This window comes from Capra hircus, chromosome 9 (genome assembly GCF_001704415.2).
Source record: "Capra hircus breed San Clemente chromosome 9, ASM170441v1, whole genome shotgun sequence".
Taxonomy (NCBI): Eukaryota; Metazoa; Chordata; class Mammalia; order Artiodactyla; family Bovidae; genus Capra; species Capra hircus.
In genome coordinates, this window is record NC_030816.1 from 2453701 (window position 1) to 2474937 (window position 21237).

Below are 21237 nucleotides of genomic sequence, written 5' to 3' on the forward strand. Positions count from 1 at the left end.
AATTACCTTGAAAACGTTTTTAAAATGAAGAAGACGACAAATCACTCTCCACATGTGTGACCGCACTACCTCACTCGACCTTTTCTCTCCAGATGGCTATGGCCTAAGCCCGAAGGCCTCCTCAGAGGAACGAACTCAGAGTCCTTCTCAGGCCACCGTGCTGCCACGGAGGCCGAAGGCAGCGCCGGCCCGGCCCGCCAGCGACTCCGGACCCGGCGTGTGTGGGCCGAGCCGGCGCAGCGCTGGGCCCTCGCCACGGAGGGCCGGGCGGCAGGCGCCACGCGGCGGGCTCTGCGCGGCGCCGCAGCCTCTCCGCCGCGCGAGAGCCCGGGCTGCCGAGGGGGAGCCGCGCTGGGGGCGGCGGCGGCGGCGGCGGCGGCGGCGGCGGCGGCGGGGCGGGGGCGGGAGCCGGGCGGCAGCAGCAGCAGCGCCCGTGGGGGAGGAGCGGCGGCGGCTGGGGCTGCTGTGGCGACGGACGCGAGGCGGTGGCAGCGGAGACCCACCCCTGTCCACATGGACAGTCGCAGAGGCCTCGGCTGATGCATTCGCGCCTGGGCGGGGTGGGCAGACGGCCGTAGCGGCGGCGGCGGCACAGGGAGCGGAGGGCCCCGGGGGGCGCCTGTGGGTCGCGGAGACCTCGCCGCCCCGGCGCGGCGGGTGCGGCCATTTTACGGCCCGGGACCGAGGGAAGCGTATCTGTGTGCTCGCCTTCTTCCCCCTCTTCCTGCGGGCCCGCGGCTGGGGGAAGCTTCAAGGGCGGCCTGGGCGGGCGGTGGATGGGTAGTCGCGGGCCGAGAGGCACCGGGCCCGGGAAGCGCCGTCGCCGCCGTCGCCGCTCGCGTTCGCCCGGCGGGGCCTGAGCCAGCGCAGGCTGCGGGCCTCGCCGCCCGTCCGCGGATAGGCCCCGGGAGCCGGCTGCTTTTGTGTAGGCCCGTCCGGACGAGGCAGCGTCGCCCGCCTCACGGCCGAGTCCTAGGCCCGCAACCCTGCGGCGGCTACCCTCCTGCGGCGCGGCCCCTCATCCCGGCGAACGCGGCGGCGGCGGCGGCGGCGGTGTGGGCCATGGATTAAGGCGGCGGCGGCGTGGGAGGAGGAAGATGGCGGCTGGCAAGAGCGACGGCAGCGCCGGGGAGATTACTTTTCTGGAAGGTACGTCTATTCCTGCCCTTGTGGGGGTTGGGGGTGGGCAGAGACAGGAAAATGTGGCCCCTGATTCCCGGATATTCGGTGACGGGCGCCGGGGGCGTTTGGGGGGCGGCGGAGGACTGGGGGGGGGGGCGGGGGCTCCGGGGCGATGGCGGGGAGGGAAGGTGCTGCGGGGGCGCCGGGTTCGAGTCCGCCCCGGCGAGGGGCTCGCCCGGGAGGCTGTGAGGGGGCGGCGGTGGACCGGCCGCGAGCCGGACTTTTTGGGAGTCCTCTGAGACTGCACGGGTCTTTTTTTTTTTTTGGACATTTTTTGCTTTCTCTGACTGCTCGGCTCTTGTTTGGTGTTTGTGAAAAGTTTCAAGTTGCTAAAAGGTTGGGTGAAATCGGGGGCCAGACCACTTTGGGAGGGGAGACGTAGTTTCCCGGAGCTTGTTTTAACACCCCCCACCCCCCGCCCCGCAGGCCTTTCTGTTTCGCAGAGCTTCAGGCTTTCTTTTGCAGCCAGCATTCAGGTTAGGCCTGGCCGTGAGAAATGTGTTTTGCTGAACATGTTTTAGGAAGTAATGCATCTGAGAAAAGAGAACGAGATACACATTATCAATTTGGGGGTCGTCACCCAAGCTAACAGACAAAGCTCAAGTGATTCTATTTTTATTCACTTGTGAGGAAAAAGTTAAACATCTGCTGTAGGTGGACTAAGCCAATGTTAACAAAAGCTACATATTATTGTTGGGGATGGTGGTAATGGGTAATAGTGTTGGCTCTTTGGCCAAATATAAAGATCCCCCAATACAGCTAAATCCGTTGTAGTTGTGGATCAGGAACTCTAATGTTCATTGCTTAATTTGACTGTGGATTCACTGATTATGCTGGTAATTGGGTTTATTAGTCAGTTCGGGAGAGCAGGTCTGTCTGCTGTGCAGTGATTATTAAAAAAAAAAAGGGATTAACTCCTCTGGAAAATTTTGCAAAGATGAATTTCACCTGGGATATAGGCAGTACTTTAAAAATAATTGGAAACATTTCTGATTTAAGATAGTACAACTTCACTATGGTACAAAGTCCTATAAGAGGCTGTGGAAGGATGCTTATGTTGTGTTTACAGTTTTAACTGCATTGGGAACAGTGCCTGGAACACAGTAGGCACTCAGTCCAGTGAACAAATAGAGACCAGTAGAAGTGAGTGGGAAAAGAAATATTAATATTCTTAATTCCTCTTAAAGTATAGCAGAACAAAAAAATTTTTTTTACCTTGTTATGCAAACCAGCCTTTATTTAAAAATGATGAGAGTTTTATATGAGATTTGTAGTAAGAAGATGTGGAAAGCTTGTGAGTTTTCTTCACTTTTATTTCTTCCATTCGACCTCCATTCTCATTTGGGCTGATTAGTTACCTGTCAGAGGCTGAGAGTGGTGTAGCTTGTGTTACAGGTGGTGCTATGTGATGAACATTGGGAGGATGGAAGGAGCATAAATAAGGCCAGCAGATACAGGACTGAGGTAAATTTAAAGCTGTTGCTGCTGCTGCTAAGTCATTTCAGTCGTGTTCGACTCTGTGCGACCCCATAGATGGCAGCCCACCAGACTCCCCCATCCCTGGGATTCTTCAGGCAAGAACACTGGAGTGGGTTGCCATTTCCTTCTCCAATGCGTGAGAGTGAAGTCTCTCAGTCCTGTCCAACTCTTAGCGACCCCATGGACTGCAGCCCAGCAGGCTCCTCCGTCCATGGGATTTTCCAGGCAAGAGTACTGGAGTGGGCTGCCATTGCCTTCTCCTTTCGCTTTTAGCTTATTCTAACTTAAGGGTCTATGAATTACTCTAGTGGAAAAAATTGAGTTTCATCACTTCTTTTTCAGCGTTTGCATAAACAAGTGAATGGTGCCTTGTTTAGAATATGAGCATAAGAGGCTGATATTTAGTACTGCTAAATAAGTGGAATGATATTTAGGACTACTTATATTTTTTTATATTTCATTCTTTTGGTTCTTTACGCTTTTAATGATGAGATACTCCAGTATAGCTTGCCACATCAAATATTTATATCAGCCTACTCTGTGCTGGGCACTTTACCAAAGTAAAGGAAGCAGTGGATAAGATAGTTAGGGTCCTTTCCTTCATAGGAATTATATTTTAGTAGGAGGGACTTTTTATAACTAAAAATTAATCCATTTAGAACAATCTTACCGCTTTTTTTGTTGTTGTTGCATTGTTTCCTTCTTTAGATCTGCTCAGACCTGACAGCCTACTTAAAATGTCATGCTGCCACACTCACATGTACAAACATGGTATTCCTCTGTTTTATTTTTCATGGTAGCACTTTTCACATGATAAATTTGTCTTCATGTTTTTTAGTCCTATAAAAATACGAGCTCCATTAAAGCAATAAGTTTTTCTTTTCACCATATTTCTTGCACCTGGAGCATCTTTATTTCTTGTTAATGAAGTAAACAAGAAGATGATAGTGTAGTAAAGGCTATGGAAGAAACACATAGAAAAACCCATTTTGCATAGTGTTAAGGTCAGGAAAGGCCTTCCTGAGGAGGTCACACGTGTGTTAAGGTAATAACTGTGAGACTAGAGTATGGGAGAGAGGACTATGGCTGTAAAGGTTCTAAGATGATATAGGATTTCATTTGCTTAAAAAAAGATCATTATGGCTGAAATGTAATAAGTACAGAACACAGTAACAAGCACAGATATGAGAGCAGATCATGAAAGTTCATGAATTTTTATTTGATTCTGAAAAGTATGAAATCATTGAAGAGTTTGGGGCAATGGAGTTAATAATACAATTTATCTTTTAAAAAAAATAACTTTGCTCCTGGAGTAAATTAAAACAGAGTAAGAGTAAAAGCAGAGCCATTAGTTAGGAGAATATTGTAGCAGTCTGAAAAATAGACAGGTTTGGATTAGGATGGTAGCAGTGGCCATCGGGAAAGAGGAAGGGATAGATGGAAGATCTGTTGGAGAACTTCTGAATGCATTACATATTGAGGATCAGAGAAAAGTAGGAATCAGAGATGACTCCTAGGGTTTTGGTTTGAGGTTTTGGTGGGGGTGGGGGGACTCCATTTATTGAGATGGAGTAGAGGAATGAGACGCTCATAGTTCTGCTTTCGTCATCTTAAGTTTGAGGTGCTTTGTCTTCCGTGTTCTAAATGCTGCTTCACAGTCTCATAAACTGTGAAGTAAAATACTAATTCCAATTCTTTTCCTACCTTCACTAGGGAAAAAGTGCCACTGGTTACTATTGTGCTTTATTTTGTCAGTGTAGTATCACACTGAAATGGTGTGAATTGAATTAGGCCACAGTTGATATTGATTTTTTTTCTTCCTCCTCTTTGATTTGTTCCTTTCTCTTCTGTTCATTTAAGGTTGTCTTCTGCCCCTTTCCCTCTTGTGATAGTTTGGGAGGTTTCTTTTGTTGATTCATTCAGTAGATACTTACTGAGCAACTATAATGTTGTAGGTACTGTGCTGGAGAGGCACAGTGTAGGCAGGGGAGATTTCTTGGTGGAATTTCCAGTCCGGTGAAGAGAGTCAGTAATCAAATAATCATACTTGTAAGTGTAAAATTACAGCTGTCAAGTGCAACAAATGGGGATTATTTGTAATAATGAGAATTTGATCTAACTACAAACAAAGCTAGTGGAGGTGATGGAATTCCAGTTGAGCTGTTTCAAAGCCTGGAAGATGATGCTGTGAAAGTGCCGTGCTCAATATGCCAGCAAATTTGGAAAACTCAGCAGTGGCCATAGGACTGGAAAAGGTCAGTTTTCATTCCAATCCCAAAGAAAGGCAATGCCAAAGAATGCTCAAACTACTGCACAATTGCACTCATCTCACATGCTAGTAAAGTAATGCTCAAAATTCTCCAAGCCAGGCTTCAGCAATACATGAACTGTGAACTTCCAGATGTTCAAGCTGGTTTTAGAAAAGGCAGAGGAACCAGAGATCAAATTGTCAACATCCGCTGGGTCATGGAAAAAGCAAGAGAGTTCCAGAAAACCATCTATTTCTGCTGTATTGACTATGCCAAAGCCTTTGACTGTGTGGATCACAATGAACTGTGGAAAATTCTGAAAGAGATGGGAATACCAGACCACCTGACCTGCCTCTTGAGAAACCTATATGCAGGTCAGGAAGCAACAGTTAGAACTGGACATGGAACAACAGACTGGTTCCAAGTAGGAGAAGGAGTATGTTAAGGCTGTATATTGTCACCCTGCTTATTTAACTTCTATGCAGAGTACATCATGAGAAATGCTGGGCTGGAAGAAGCACAAGCTGGAATCAAGATTGCTGGGAGAAATACCAATAACCTCAGATATGCAGATGATACCACCCTTATGGCAGAAAGTGAAGAGGAACTAAAAAGCCTCTTGATGAAAGTGAAAGAGGAGAGTGAAAAGGTTGGCTTGAAGTTCAGCATTCAGAAAACGAAGATCCTGGCATCTGGTCCCATCACTTCATTGGAAATAGGTGGGGAAACAGTGGAAACAGTGTCAGACTTTATTTTTTGGGGCTCCAGAATCACTGCAGATGGTGATTGCAGCCATGAAATTAAAAGACGCTTACTCCTTGGAAGGAAAGCTATGACCAACCTAGATAGCATATTCAAAAGCAGAGACATTACTCTGCTGACTAAGGTCCGTCTAGTCAAGGCTATGGTTTTTCCAGTAGTCATGTATGGATGTGAGAGTTGGACTGTGAAGAAGGCTGAGCGCCGAAGAATTGATGCATTTGAACTGTGGTGTTGGAGAAGACTCTTGAGAGTCCCTTGGACTGCAGGGAGATCCAACCAGTCCATCCTAAAGGAGATCAGTCCTGGGTGTTCTTTGGAAGGACTGATGCTAAAGCTGAAACTCCAATACTTTGGCCACCTCATGCAAAGAGTTGACTCATTGGAAAAGACCCTGATGCTGGGAGGGATTGGGGGCAGGAGGAGAAGGGGACGACAGAGGATGAGATGGCTGGATGGCATCATGGACTCGATGGACATGAGGTTGGGTGAACTCCGGGAGTTGGTGATGGACAGGGAGGCCTGGTGTGCTGCAGTTAATGGGGTCGCAAAGAGCTGGAGATGACTGAGTGACAGAACTGAACTGAGGGCAGTTTGGAGGGTGAATAAGAGAGGGAAAGGTGGAGAGACAGCTTTCTAGCCAGGGTGAAGGAAGCCTGATATGTTTAGGGAACTGAGAGGACCGTGTGGTGCTAGTAAGGAGAATGTTACAAGAGGAGACTGGGGTTAACATCCTCAGGTGTGTTTCAAAAAAAGGTCAAGGTCTACCACTTGTAGAATGCTCTAGGGAGGGGCAGAAGAATGTCAGTGAGGTCAGTTAGGAGACTTGTGGTATAGGGCAAAGGTGCTCTAGTTAGCTCCTCCTCTTCTGATATTCTCCTTTTCTCACCTATGGAACCTCTGGCATGTCTAACTCCTCTCTCATTTTTTTTTTTTTTTTTATAGTTCTCTTGTTCATCCTATAGTAGCTTTCTTTCCCTTTATCTTTTTTCTTCTACGAACTGCCTAACCATTTTTTCCCCATTTTTTTCTCCTTCCCCTTTCATATGTGTATGTGTCTGTGTGTATTTCCTACTTTGTTTTCATTCTGGGCCCCTCTCCCTTTGTGGACTTTGTCTGTTAAAGAGATTGGTGTGAACTACTGCAGCGTTGTCCTCTATCCAGCAAAACTGCTTATGTTTCCAAATGAAAAGTGTTTTCCATTTTCCCTTAATTATACTTTATTTTTACATACAAGTCAAGTTCAGAATCCAATCTGTCTGTCATTTTTGTGGGGGATACTAAATACTTCACCACATCTCCTGAACTAAAGTACCATTTCTTCTAAATGATTGGCATTCCATGAATATGAATAGGGGCTTTCCAGGTGGCGCTTATTGCAAAATTCAGACTGAAATTGAAGACAGTAGGGAAAAACCACTAGACCATTCAGGTATGACCTAAATCAGATCCCTTATGATTATACAGTGAAGGTGACAAATAGATTCAAAGGATTAGATCTGATAGAGTGCCTGAAGAACTATGGGTGGAGGTTCATGACATTCTACAGGAGGCAGTGATCAAAACCATCTACAAGAAAAAGAAATGCAAAAAGGCAAAATAGTTGTCTGACAAGGCCTTACAAATAGCTGAGAAAAGAGAAGCAAAAAGCAAAGGAGAAAAGGAAAGATATACCCATTTGAATGCAGAGTTCAAAAAATAGCAAGGAGAGATAAGCCTTCCTCAGTGATCAATGCAAAGAAACAGAGGAAAACAATAGAATGGGAAAGACTTAAGATCTTTTCAAGAAAACTAGAAAAGGGAACATTTCATGCAAAGATGGGCACAATAAAAGATGGAAATGGTATGGACCTGACAGAAGCAGAAGATATTAAGAATAGGTGGCAAGAATACACAGAAGAGCTTTACGAAAAAAGATCTTCATGATCCAGATAACCACAATGGTGTGATCACTCACCTAGAGCCAGACATCCTGGAATGTGAAGTCAAGTGGGCCTTAGGAAGCATCACTTCAAACAAAGCTAGTGGAGGTGATGGAATTCCAGTAGAGCTATTTCAAGTCCTAAAACATGATGCTATGAAAGTGACATATTCAGTATGCCAGCAAATTTCAAAAACTCAACAGTGGCCACAGGACTGGAAAAGATCAGTTTTCATTCCAGTCCCAAAGAAGGGCAGTGCCAAAAATGTTCAAACTATTGCACAATTGCACTCATCTCACATGCTAGCAAAGTAATGCTCCAAATTCTCCAAGCCAGGCTTCAATAGTACATGAACTGAGAACTTCCAGATGTTCAAGCTGGATTTAGAAAAGGCAGAGGAACCAGAGATCAAATTGCCAACATTCATTGGATCATCGAAAAAGCAAGAGAATTCCAGAAAAAAAAAGTCTACTTCTGCTTTATTGACTACACCAAAACCTTTGACTGTGTGGATCACAATAAACTGTGGAAAATTCTTAAAGAGATGAAAATACCAGACCACGTTACCTGCCTGCTGAGAAATCTGTGTTCAGGTCAAGAAGCAATCATTAGAACCAAACATGAAACAACAGACTGGTTCCAAATTGTGAAAAGAGTATGTTACGCTGTATATTGTCACCCTGATTATTTTTTAACCTATATACAGAATATATCATGCGAATGCTAGGCTGGATGAAGCACAAGCTGAAATCTAGGTTGCTGGAAGAAATATCAGTAACCTCAAATATGCAGATGACAGCACCCTTATAGCAGAAAGTGAAGAGAAACAAAAGAGCCTCTTGATGAAAGTGAATGAGGAGAGTGAAAAAGCTGGCTTAAAACTCAACATTCAAAATATGAAGATCATGGCATCCAGTCTCGTTTCATGGCAAATAGATGGGGGAACAGTGGAAGTAGTGAGAGACTTTATTTTCTTGGGCTCCAAAATCACTGCAGATGGTGACAGCAACATGAAATTAAAAGACGCTTGCTCCTTGGAAGAAAAGCTATGATCAACCTAGACAGTGTATTAAAAAACAGAGACGTTACTTTGCTGACAAAGGTCTGTCTAGTCAAAGCTATGGTTTTTTCAGTATGTATGGAGGTGAGAGTTGGACCATAGGGAAAGCTGAGCACCGAAGAATTGAAGCTTTTGAACTGTGTTGTTGGAGAAGACTCTTGAGAGTCCCTTGGACTGCAAGGAGATCCAACCAGTCCATCCTAAAGGAGCTCAGTCCTGGGTGTTCATTGGAAGGACTGATGTTGAAGCTGAAACACCAATACTTTGGCCACCTCATGCGAAGAGCTGACTCATTTGAAAAGACCCTGATGCTGGGAAAGATTGAGGGCAGGAGGAGAAGGGGACAACAGAGGATGAGATGGATGGATGGCATCACCGACTCAGTGGACATGAGTTTGGGTGAACTCCGGGAGTTGCTGATGGACAGGGAGGCCTGGCGTGCTGTGATTCATGGGGTTGCAAAGAGTTGGACATGACAGAGCGACTAAAACTGAACTGAAATGGTGATAGTGGTCAAGAACCCGCCTGCCAGTGCAGGAGAGATAAGAGACACTTGTCAATCCCTGTGTCAATAAGATCCCCTGGAGGAGAAGATGACTCCCCACTCCAGTATTTTTGTTTGAATAATCCTATGGACAGAGGAGCCTGGTGGGCTACAGCCCATGGGGTTGCAAAGAGTCGGACATGACTGAAGGGACTTAGCGTGCTCTCGTTGATGTTAGCTTGCTCAGGGGGTCACACTGCAAAGTTCTTCATTTTAGCCCCACTCCTTCCTCTTTTGATTGTACTCCCTTTAGAAACTATACCATCGTGCCATTCCTTATTTGGTGCTTTAGCTCTATGTATTTCCTAGATGCTTTTCAGTTGAATTGATAAATTCTACTTATCACTTGATTTCATGTACTCACATGAAACAGTCGAGTAGAACCTTGCATGACATGGAAGCAGTTTTCATAAGAAATGCATTGAGAACATGAAGTCAGAAGCCAGAATGCTAGGATTCATCTTCTAGCTCTATACTTACTGGCACTGCGATCTTGGATAGATAACTTAACCTTTGTGTTTTCATATCTGTAAAACAAGGATAATAACTGCAGTTACTTCATAAGGTTGCCCTGAAGATTAAACATGTTAATATATAGTAAACTCTTAGAACAATTCCAGGCATGTGATTCCAAATACTGTGTATAAGTTGGTATTATATTTATTTTCTTAGAAGGTAGAAAAGAGAAAAACTTTTCTTGCTTTTCTGTTCTTAATGCTTGCCTTCTCTCTTATTTGAATTCTAGTTTTTACTCTCTTTAACTTACTACCTTTCTTTTCCTAGGTATTAGCTGATCATTCTTGATATTCTAGAGTGACTAGTGACAGAGTAAAAGAGAATGAAGTTATGTATTCTACATCTAGACTTCTATAAATTGTTATTGTACTGTAATGTTACTGTAATGTTAATACAATACCATTGTAATATAGTATTGTATTGTAATGTTGCCATTACAAAAATATGTTGACAATTTGAGCTGGTCAAGGGGTCTAGAGGGATCATATGACCTAGAGCAAGTTAGGGCATCAGCAGAACCGGAGCCTGGGACCTGTGGCTAGAGCCTTAACCTCCTTCAGCATTCCTTTCCTTCTTTCTTCCCTCCTTTCCTTCTTTATCCCTTTGCTCTCCCATTCTTCTTACCTATTTAACCTTTAGGCTGGACAAGAGAAGGAAAAAATAATAGGGAATTATGGGGACTTACCATTCATTGATTCAATTTGATCTCTCTATGAGGGTGAAGCCAAAGCCACAGAGGTCTTAAGGCCCAACTTCAGAAATTATAGTGTAACTTCTGTCACATTTGATTGGCCAGGAAGCCACAGAGCCAGCTCAGATTCAAGGGGAGGGGAAGTAGAACCATCATTCATCAGGAACGGTGGAAAAGAATTTGCAGCCATCTTTGCTCTCCCAAGCCTCTTTGGTGTTTTGTTTTTCTTGTAGTTTAAATACTTTCAACAGAGTCATATTGTTTCTTGTATTTGAGAACTACAGTTCTTTTGAGATCCAAAAGTTTCTAATTTCTAGACAGATTAGGAAGCTAAAGGAAGACAGAAAAAAATAGACCACACATTTGTAATTTTTCTCAAAGGTATAAATAGCAACATAAATCAGTTTCAGTTCAGTCGCTCGGTTTTATCTGACTCTGTGACCCCATGGACTGCAGCACACCAGGCTTTCCTGTCCATCACCAACTCACGAAGCTTGCTCAAACTCATGTCCATCGAGTCAGTGATGCCATCCAACCATATTACCCTCTGTTGTCCCCTTCTCCTCCTGCCTTCAATTTTTCCCAGCATTAGGGGCTTTTCCACTGAGTCACTTCTTTGCATCAGGTGGCCAAAGTATTGGAGCTTCTGCTTCAGCATCAGTCATTCCAATGAATATTCAGGACTGGTTTCCTTTAGGATGGACTGGTTGGATCTCCTCACAGTCCTGGGGACTCTCGAGTCTTCTCCAACACTACAGTTCAAAAGCATCAATTCTTTGGCACTCACCTTGATAGTCCAACTCTCACATCCATACATGACTACTGGAAAAACCACAGCTTTGACTAGATGGACCTTTGTTGGCAAAGTAATGTCTCTGCTTTTTAATATGCTGTCTAGGTTAGTCATAGTTTTTCTTCCAAGGAGCAAGTATTTTTAAATTTCATGCTGCAATCACTATCTGCAGTGATTTTGGAGCCCAAGAAAATAAAGTCTCTCACTGTTTTCATTGTTTCCCCATCTATTTGCCATGAAGTGATGGGATTGGATGCCATGATCTTCATTTTTTGAATGTTGAGTTTTAAGCCAACTTTTTCACTCTCTGTCACTTTCATCAGGAGCCTCTTTAGTTCTTCACTTCCTGCCGTAAGGGTAGTGTCATCTGAGGTTATTGGTATTTCTTCCGGCAGTCTTGATTCCAGCTTGTGCTTCATCCAGCCCTGCATTTTGAATGATGTAATGAGGGTGACAATATACAGCCTTGGCGTACTCCTTTCCCAATTTGGAACCAGCCTGTTGTTCCATGTCTGGTTCTAATGGTTGCTTCTTGACCTGCGTACAGATTTCTCAGCAGGCAGGTAAGATGGTGTGGTATTCCCATCTCTCTCAAAATTTTCCAGTTTGTTGTGATCCACACACTCAAAGGCTTCAGCGTAGTCAGTGAATCAGAAGTAGATGTTTTTCTGCAACTCTCTTGCCTTTTCTGTGATCCAGTGGATGTTAGCGTTTTGATCTCTGGTTCCTCTGCCTTTTTTTAAATCCAGCTTGAACATCTGGAAGTTCATGGTTCACGTACTGTTGAAGCCTGGCTTGAGCAGTTTGAACATAAGTAATGGTACCATGTGAGATGAATGCAGTTGTGCAGTAGTTTGAACATTCTTTGGCGTTGCCTTTCTTTGGGATTGGAATGAAAACTGCAACATAGTCATTGGTTAATTTTTCTTTGATTAGGGACTGATTCAAGAATTTCTGAAACCAAGCAAGCATAAGGAAGAAAAGAGGAGTGTTAGAGACTTTTCCTTCCTTTTTTTCTTTCATTCAGTGATATACTGGAGTTGTTATTGTAATCCTTTTCATTTTCATTACCTAATCTCTTAAAAAATATGGTCACCACTGTGTGCAGTATTAAAAATTAAACGTTATCTCAGTACAAAACATAGCAGTTAATCGAGAAAGTCAAAGGCAGGCTGTTAATCCCAATTACAACCCATTTCAGTTGTGCACTTAAGTCATGTTACTTGGAGTGATGCAACAATGAATGATCCATTATTGTGAACTGCCAATTATGGTTGCCTACATCACCTAAAAAACAGAAAGTAGCCGTGCAGTATCCATTTCACACTAACAGCAATGTTACTTTTAGCCCCCTTTTCGGGCTACCTTAGTGTTTTGTACTTCCCAGAGCCTTCTGTGTTCATCACAAAAAATTAGGACCTCTTGTCTCCTGTGGATACCAACTTTTGAGTACTAAAATTGGAGCAGCCCTGGGCAAGCTGGGACATGTGGATCCTGTGCCTTGTCCCGAGCTAACAACTACCTTGAGGCCATCTGAAACCACAGGCTTGAGAAGTAAAAGAGCGAGCACATTCTGATCTTGATTTGGGAGAGCTTTTTGTTATTTCAAGTACATTTCATGCTTAGTTTTTAACAGGAAAGTTTTTTTCCTCCCACATTAACCTCATAATCGTTGAAATATAGCAAGGAGAAGAAAGCAAACAGTGCTTGTTTATAGTGTATAGCAAATAATACTTTTTTATTTTTTGGAAAGATCGAAGCCAGTTTTAAGGACAGGAAGAGCTAGAAATTTCCAGAGACTTGTTTGCAGACTATGTAATAACCTTCTTGTCTTTCCTATATTGAAAAAAAGATCTGCAATCTTTCTGCCTCCCCAACTCCTCTTTTTTAATCTTCCAGTAAATCTGCGATATGGTGAAGGTACTCCCTTTTACCACCGTGACTTCTGGTGACTCCATCTTCATGGAAACCAGTATTATCTTTGCCTCTGAAACCCCTGTGCCACTGTTTGCATGAGGTGGGATTCCATGTTTTGGCATTTAAACTTATTTTCTTCCCTTCACACTGGTCTTCATTCTCTGTTATCACAGGAAATAAAAAAGAATGATTAGTTTTGTCATTCTAATAATTAACTCTGCAAATCTTAATCAGCGTTCCCCTCACAAGTTTTGAGAACCAACTCCTGAGTCTCCTTTGTCTTCACCCTTTATAGGCTTTATACCTGGCTTTCAAGTTTATCTTCTTTTAAGTTTACTGTGAACCTGTCATTTTTCTCCTTGTTGAATTTTGCATTTGCACTTTCAGAATTAAACAGTGTTTCATTGATCCATCTCATGACTATTGAATTCCCCTGCCATCTTGGTGGTCTTCTCTCCTTTCCTTGGAGTAGAAGACACTTTTGGAGCCACCTGTCTCTTGTGATCATTTCTTGTTATTCGTCTTTTTGGACCTTGTGTGCTCAAGATAACTGTATTTTTAGAGTTGTTATTCTGTGTAAAGGTATTACCAACTACATTACTTTGGCTTAAGGTACTGGTATTTTGATTCCATAGAAGATCAGTATGCTTCCAGCAATACCAGCAGCACCAAACTGCTGCCTGATGTTGGCCTTGGACAGAACTAACTGGATGTCGGCATCTTGCCGAAAGATGCATAGGAACCCATAGACACCTCTTCAGTGGAATGAAGGAGTAGATAAACTGAGAGAACAATGAACAGTAGCTGCATCCTGAGGCAAAGAATACTGTGGACTGTGGCTCACAGAGAAGTCTAATTTAATATTATTCCCAAGAGTATAATATATCCACACTTCATCTTCAGATAATATTGGACTGTACTCTGTCTTCTGTATCAAAAAAATAAAGTTTTTTTTTTTTTTTTTAATTTAGAAGTTTGAGAAAATCACCTTAGCTGGGTGATTTTTCTGCTTTTTGTAGCATGTGTGGGAGTTATTCAGTGGTAGCTTGTCTGGCCTGAACATTCCAAGGCAGCTGTATTCAGATGTCTAACGGGCAGGTTGGAAAGTTGGGCCCTTATTTCTCCATGCGTGTATAAAGGCCTCTTTGTGTGGTCTCTGCAGCAGGGTACCCAGACTTGTAACATGATGGCTTAGGGCTCCAAGACACTGCCTTTGGAGAATCTTGACAGGTTCTTGAGAAAGTTTGGGACTAAAGCATTACAAAGTGAAATGAAGTGAAGTCGCTCAGTCATGTCCGACTCTTTGCAACCCAATGGACTGTAGCCTGCCAGGCTCCTCTGTCCATGGGTTTCTACAGGCAAGGATACTGGAGTGGGTTTCCATTTTCTCCTCCAGGGGATCGTCCCGACTCAGGGATCAAACCTGTATCTCCTGCCTTGCAGGTGGATTCTTTACCGTGTGAGTCACTGGGGAAGCTGGAGATTTCCTGATCTTTGCCTTTAATTCTCTCTTTAGGTTTTTTGTTACTGCTTTTATATTTCTAATTTGCAGAAGTTGACTTCTGTGTCAGTGACACTTTTTTAAAAATTCCATTTTTTATTATTGTAAAACCTTATCAGTGACAGTTTAAAAAATTATTAGGAAATATTTCATGTCTGTGTGGAATATAAGGAATAGCAGAGCAAAAACTTTATGTTCTAATTCCTAGCCTAAAGAAAACATTACTAGTCCAGTGTTAGTACAGTGTCGGCTACAGTGAGGCCGGGTGAACCCTTCGGTCTTTGCATCTCCCTGCCTCCACTCCAAGTGTAGTCGCCAGCCTCTCTTTGGTAGTGAGTCCTGTGCATTGCTTTGTACTTTATGTATATATCTTTCAACCTGTGCACCTGTACAGATAGTCAGAATATATTATAAATCATGTCATACTATATTCTTGTGTAACTTGTTTTTCATTCTTACAGCATTGAGAAATTAAATGTTGATAAGAATAGCTCTATTTCTTTTTCATAGTTTGAATGTATACTGCATTATATTTATGCATTTCCTTTTTTTGTGGAAATTGGGTTGTATCTAATTGTTTTACATACTAGGATGAATGTCTTAGGATGCCTCATATTGCTACTGTGAACTTTTTTTAAGTACATTTCCTTGTGCACATGTGTGTGTTTCTCTGGAGCAGAGGTCAGCAAAGTTTTTCTGGAAAGGGCCAGATAGTGAATATCTTACACTTTGCATTTCAAGCAGTGCTGCCAATTTAGCAAGAAGGCAGTTACAGATAATGCATAAGCAAATGAGGGTGGCTGTGTGCCAGTAAAACTTTCATGGACACTGAAATTTGAATTTTATATGATTTTCTTGTAACATGAAACATCTTTCTTGCTTGATTCGTTGTTTTCCCCCACTGAAGTGAAAGTGTTAGTCCGTCAGTAATATCCGACTTTTTGCAACCCCATGGACTGTAGCCTGTCAGACTCCTCTGTCCATGGAATTCTCCAGGCAAGAATACTGGAGTGGGTAGCCATTCCCTTCTCCAGGGGATCTTCCCTAACCCAGGAAATGAAACTGGGTCTCCTGTATTGCAGGTGGAGTCTTTACTATATGAGCCACCAGGGAAGAGTGTTTTAAAAATGTAAAAGCCATATTCTTAGCTCATGGGCCTTGTAAAATCAAGCAGCAGGCCAGAGTTGGCTGGGCCATACTTTGTTTACATCTGATCTAGAGTGTTTCTTAGCATTGGAATTATTGGGTCATGTATTATTTCAGCTTCACCCTAGATACTGCCAAATTGATCACCAAAGTGCTTTCACTAGCACTGTTTAAGACTTCCTGTTTATACACATCATCACCCACTTAATAATGTCTGATGTTTTAGTTTTTGCCAGTCTGGAGTTTATTGGATGGTGATTTGAATTTGTAATACCCATGTTTTAGTGAGGTTGAGTATCTTTATTGCTGTATTTAAAAAATTTACTCATTGTTCATGCAGTGTTAAAATATTGAGTGCCAACCTAGAGTTAATCCCTGTTCTGTTCGCCTTTGGTGCTTGAGTAAACTAAAAAGGTATTCTATGAGTTTCTTTTTGTTTTTTAGGTTAATTTGTGTGTATTTCCCCTCTTCTTAATTGCTCATGTCTTCCACACATTTTGTTTTCTGTTGGAATGTTAGAGTTCTTTATATAGTCTGGGTAGTAAACCTTGGTTGAATTACATGTATTGAGCATACATCTTATAAAATTACTGCTTATTTTTTAATGCATAGAATAATTTTATGAGCACATTTTAAAAATAGTGTTTTGGTTTTTTTTTCTTAATGTCTTGCAGTTTTTGTGATACATGAAATTCTTTGGTCTTATTGGTCCCTTGTATTGTAACTTTACCTTTTTTTTAAATTAATTATTGTTCATTTCTTTGGTTATTATTGTAGCAGAGTGATAAGCTATCCAGGCTGGGGTAACAGAATTTGAAAATCTATTTTAGTGTATCTATTTCTTACGTTTTCTTTACATTTAAAAAAGGTTTTTAAAAAGTTTTCATTAAATACTTCTGAATCTGATAGTGGGGTTAATATCCAGAATATAAAAGGAACTCATAAAACTCAGTAGCAAAACCTCCAAATAATTGAACCAAAAATAGACAAAGGACTTGAACAGACATTTTTTCCAAAGAAGGCCTACAAATGGACAACAGATACATGAAAAGGTGCTTAGCATCACTAATTACTAGGAAACTGTGAATCAAGCCACCATAAGATATCACCTTATGCCTTGTAGAATGATTATCATGAAACCATGGTAACCATGCATTGAAGTTGGGAGTGTAAGATTGGTACAGCCCCTGTGGAAAACAGTATGGAGGTTCTTCAGGAGATTAAAAGCACCGCTATCTTCTGATCCAGGAATTCTACTTACATGAATATATTTAAAGGAAACGAAAATACTATATTGAAGAGATATCTGTGCCCCCAATTCGTAGCAATGTTATTTATAATAGCCGAGACATGGAAACAATCTTAAGTGTCCATCAGAGGATGGAGATGTGGATATCTATACAGTGGAATATTATTTAGACATGAAAACAAATCCTGCCATATGTGAGAACATGGGTGGACCCTGAGATCATTTTGCTTAGTGAACAAGAATACTGTGTGATCCCACTTATATGTGTTATCTTTAAAAAAAAAAAAAAAAGGCTTAAAACGAAACGAAAAAAATCCCAAACTCAGAAAAAAAGATCAGATGTGTGGATTCCAGAGGTAGGGCAAGGGAGGTAGGGGACTTGGATGAGGGTGGTCCAAGGTCCAAACTTCCAGTTTTAGAATAGATAAGTACTGGGGTTGTAATGTAAAAAATTATGGATGGTTATAGATAGTAGTCCTCTATGACATAATTGTTGTTCAGTCACTCAGTCTGTGTCCGACTCTGCGACCCCATGGACCTCAGCATACCGGGTTTCCCTGTCCTTCAGTATATCCTGGAGTTTGCCCAACTCACGTGCATTGAGTCAGTGATGCCATATAGTCATCTCATCCTCTGTTGTCATCTCCTCCTCCCGCCTTCAGTCTTTCCCAGCATCAGGGTCTTTTCCAGTGAGTCGGCTCTTCACATCAGGTGGCCAAAATATTGGAGCTTCAGCATCAGTCTTTAAAATGAATATTCAGGACTGATTTCCTTTAGGATTGCCTGGTTTGATCTCCTTGCTGTCCAGAGGGCTTTCAAGAGTCTTCTCTAGCACCACAAAGGTGTCAGTTCTTTGGCACTCAGCCTTTTTTATTGTCCAGTACTCACATCCATACATGACTACTGGAAAACCCATAGCTTTGACTAGACAGACCTTTGTTTGCAAAGTAATGTCTCTGCTTTTTAATATGCTGTCTAGATTTGTCATAGCTTTTCTTCCAAGGAGCAGGTGTCTTTGAATTTCATGGCTGCAGTCACCATCTGCAGTGATTTTGGAGCCCCCCAAAATAAAAAGTCTGTCACTGTTTCCATTGTTTTCCCATCTATTTGCCATGAAGTGATAGGATATGCTATGATCTCTGTTTTCTGAATATTGAGTTTTAAGCAAGCTTTTTCACTCTCCTTTTACCTTCATCAAGAGGCTGTTTAATTCCTCTTCACAGTCTACCGTAAGGGTGGTGTCATCTGCATATCTGAGGTTATGAATATTTCTCCCGGCAGTCTTCATTCCATCTTGTGCTTCATCCAGCCCGGCGTTTCTCATGATGTACTCTGTATAGAAGTTAAATAAGCAGGGTGACAATAAACAGCCTTGATGTACCCCTTTCCCAATTTGGAACCAGTCCATTGTTCCATGTCTGGTTCAAACTGTTGCTTTTTGACCTGCATACAGGTTTGTCCAGAGGCAGGTGAGGTAGTATGGTATTCACATCTCTTGAAGAATTTTCCAGTTTTTTGTGATCCACACAGTCAGGCTTCAGCATAGTCAGTGAATCAGAAGTAGATGTTTTTCTGGAACTCTCTTGCTTTTTCGATGATGCAGCGGATGTTAGCAATTTGATCTCTGGTTCCTCTGCCTTTTCTAAATCCAGCTTGTACATCTGGATGTTATTGGTTCACGTACTGTTGAAGCCTGGCTTAAAGGATTTTGAGCATGACCTTGCTAGCATGTGAAATAAGTGCAATTGTGTGGTAGTTTGACTTGTTTAGAAGTTAAAGTAAATCCTAAGAGTTCTCATCACAAGGAAAGACACTTTCTTCGTTTTCTTCTTTCTCTCTCTTCCTTTTCTTCTTTATTTCATCTGTATGAGATGATAGTTGTTAACTGAGCATATTATGGTAATTATTTCACAGTATATTTAAGTCAAGTCATGCTGTACACCCTGAACTTACACAGTGTTGTTCAGTTATAACTCAGTGAAGCTGGACTGGAATGAACCTAGAGTCTGTCATGCAGAGGGAAGGAAGTCAGAGCAAAACAGATATCATATATAAACGCATATATGTGGAATATATATGCATTCCACATATATCTATATATGTAGAATCTAGAAAAATGGTACTGCTGCGGCTGCTGCTAAGTCACTTCAGTCGTGTCCGACTCTGCGACCCCATAGATGGCAGCCCACCAGGCTCCCCCATCCCTGGGATTCTCCAGGCAAGAACACTGGAGTGGGTTGCCATTTCCTTCTCCAATGGGTGAAAGTGAAAAGTGAAAGTGAAGTCGCTCAGTCATGTCCGACTCTTCGTGATCGCTTGGACTGCAGCCCACCAGGCTCCTCTGCCAATGGGAGTTTCCAGGCAAGAGTACTGGAATGGATTGCCATTGCCTTCTCCAGAAAAATGATACAGATGAGCTTATTTCTAGAGCAGGAGCAGAGATGTAGACATGGTGAACAGACGTGGACACGGGGTGGGTGGGGGGATTAGTTGGGAGAGTAGCATTGATACATTACCATGTGTGAAATCCCAGCTAGTGGGAGCCTGCTGTAAAGCATAGGAAACTCAGCTCTATGCTCTGTGATGACTGAGAGAGGTGGGATGGGGGTGGGGAAGGGAGGTTTATGAAGAGGGGGGATATATTTTACATATAGTTGATTCACTTCCCTGTACAGCAGAAACTGACATAACATTGTAAAGCAATTATATTCCAATAAAAAATAAAACTGGGCAGGACTGCCTGCAAAAGGTTTACTTTTTTTTTTTTCCTCTTTTTTTAAAGAGAAGTTTTAGGTTCTCAGCAAAGTTGAGAGAGGAAGGTACAGAGATTTGCTGTATACCTCCCACCCCAACACATGCATAGCACATGCATGTGCACAGTATCAACATCTCTTACCAGAGTGGTATGTCTGCTGCAACTGATAACCCTCCACTGACACCTCATCATCTCTCAAAAGTCCATAGTTTACTTTATGGTTCACCCATAGACTATACACTGTGTGGTATAGTCTGTGAGTTTGGACAAGTGTATAATGACGTGTACCCATCTTTATTGTATCATACAGAGTATTTTCATTGCCATAAAAATCTTCATTGTTCCACCTGTTCATCCCTCCATCCCCACACCCACCCGACCCTGGCAACTGCTGACCTTCATACTGTCTCCATGGTTTTGCCTATTCACCGTGTCATCTAGGTGAAGTCATACAGTCGGTCTACTTTTCTGGGTTTTGTTTTGTTTTCACTGAGTGATAGGTGTTTAAGGTTGTTTCATCCTCCATGTCATGTCATGACTAGGCAACTCCTTTTTTTCCCCCAAATAATATTTGATTGAATTCACCAAAGTTTATCCATCCTCCTACCTACTGAAGGATATCTTGGTTGCTTCCAAGTTTTGCCAGTTACGATGAAGCTGCTGTAAATATCTGGGTGCGGATTCAGTGTGGCTATTAGTTTTTACTCCTGTGGGTAAATACCGAGGAGCATAGTTGCTGAACCGTATGGTAACAGTACATTTTGGTTTGTAGGAGACTAAACTGGTACTATTTTGTATTCTCACCAGCAGTGAAGGAGCGTTCCGGTGCCACATCCTCACAGCATTTGGTGTTAGTGTTCCAGATTTTGTCGATTTTAGTGGATGGGTAGTGGTATCTCCTATTTTAGTTTGCATTTCCCTTATGACATATGATGTGAAGAATTTTTTCATATGCTCATTTGCCATGTCTGTATCTTCTTTGGTAAGGTGTCTGTTAAGGTCTTTGACTTATTTTTTAATCAGGTTGTTTTTTTAAATCATTGAGTTCTATGTATATTTTGGGTAAAGTCCTTTATCAGATTTGTAGTTTTGCAGATATTTTCTCCCACTCTGTGGCTTGTTTTCTGGTTTTCTTGACAGAGCAAGAGTTTTAATTGTAATGAAGTCCAGTTTATCAATTCTTTCTTTTGTGGATTATGCCTTTGGTGTTTTAGCTAAAGAGTCATCTCCATACCAGCTAGATTTTCTCCTATGTTATCTTCTAGGAGTTTTTTAGTTGTGTATTTTACACTTAGGTCTGTGATGCATTTTGAATTAGTTTTTTTTTGCTTTACTTTTTGTGAGAGGCGTAAGGTCTGTGTCTAGATTCATTACTTTGCATGTGAACGTGCAGTTGTTCCAGCACCATTTTTCAAAAAGATTGTCTTTTGCTTTGTTTTGCCTTTCCACCCTTGACAAACAGCAGTTGACTGTA

At 42.3% G+C, this 21237-nt stretch overlaps 1 protein-coding gene across 5 annotated transcripts in view; it reads left to right on the top strand.

The window, feature by feature from the left end:
- SENP6 (SUMO1/sentrin specific peptidase 6) overlaps positions 828-21237 on the top strand; it is a 131361-nt gene continuing 110951 nt past the window's right edge. For 4 of the 5 annotated variants that reach the window (XM_018052876.1, XM_018052877.1, XM_018052878.1 and 1 more), the window contains exon 1: positions 828-1149. In XM_018052876.1, the coding sequence (XP_017908365.1) occupies positions 1098-1149 (52 nt within the window). In that variant the 5' untranslated portion in view covers positions 828-1097. The remainder of the gene's footprint in view (positions 1150-21237) is intronic. The other variant, XM_018052879.1, reaches the window with a different exon arrangement.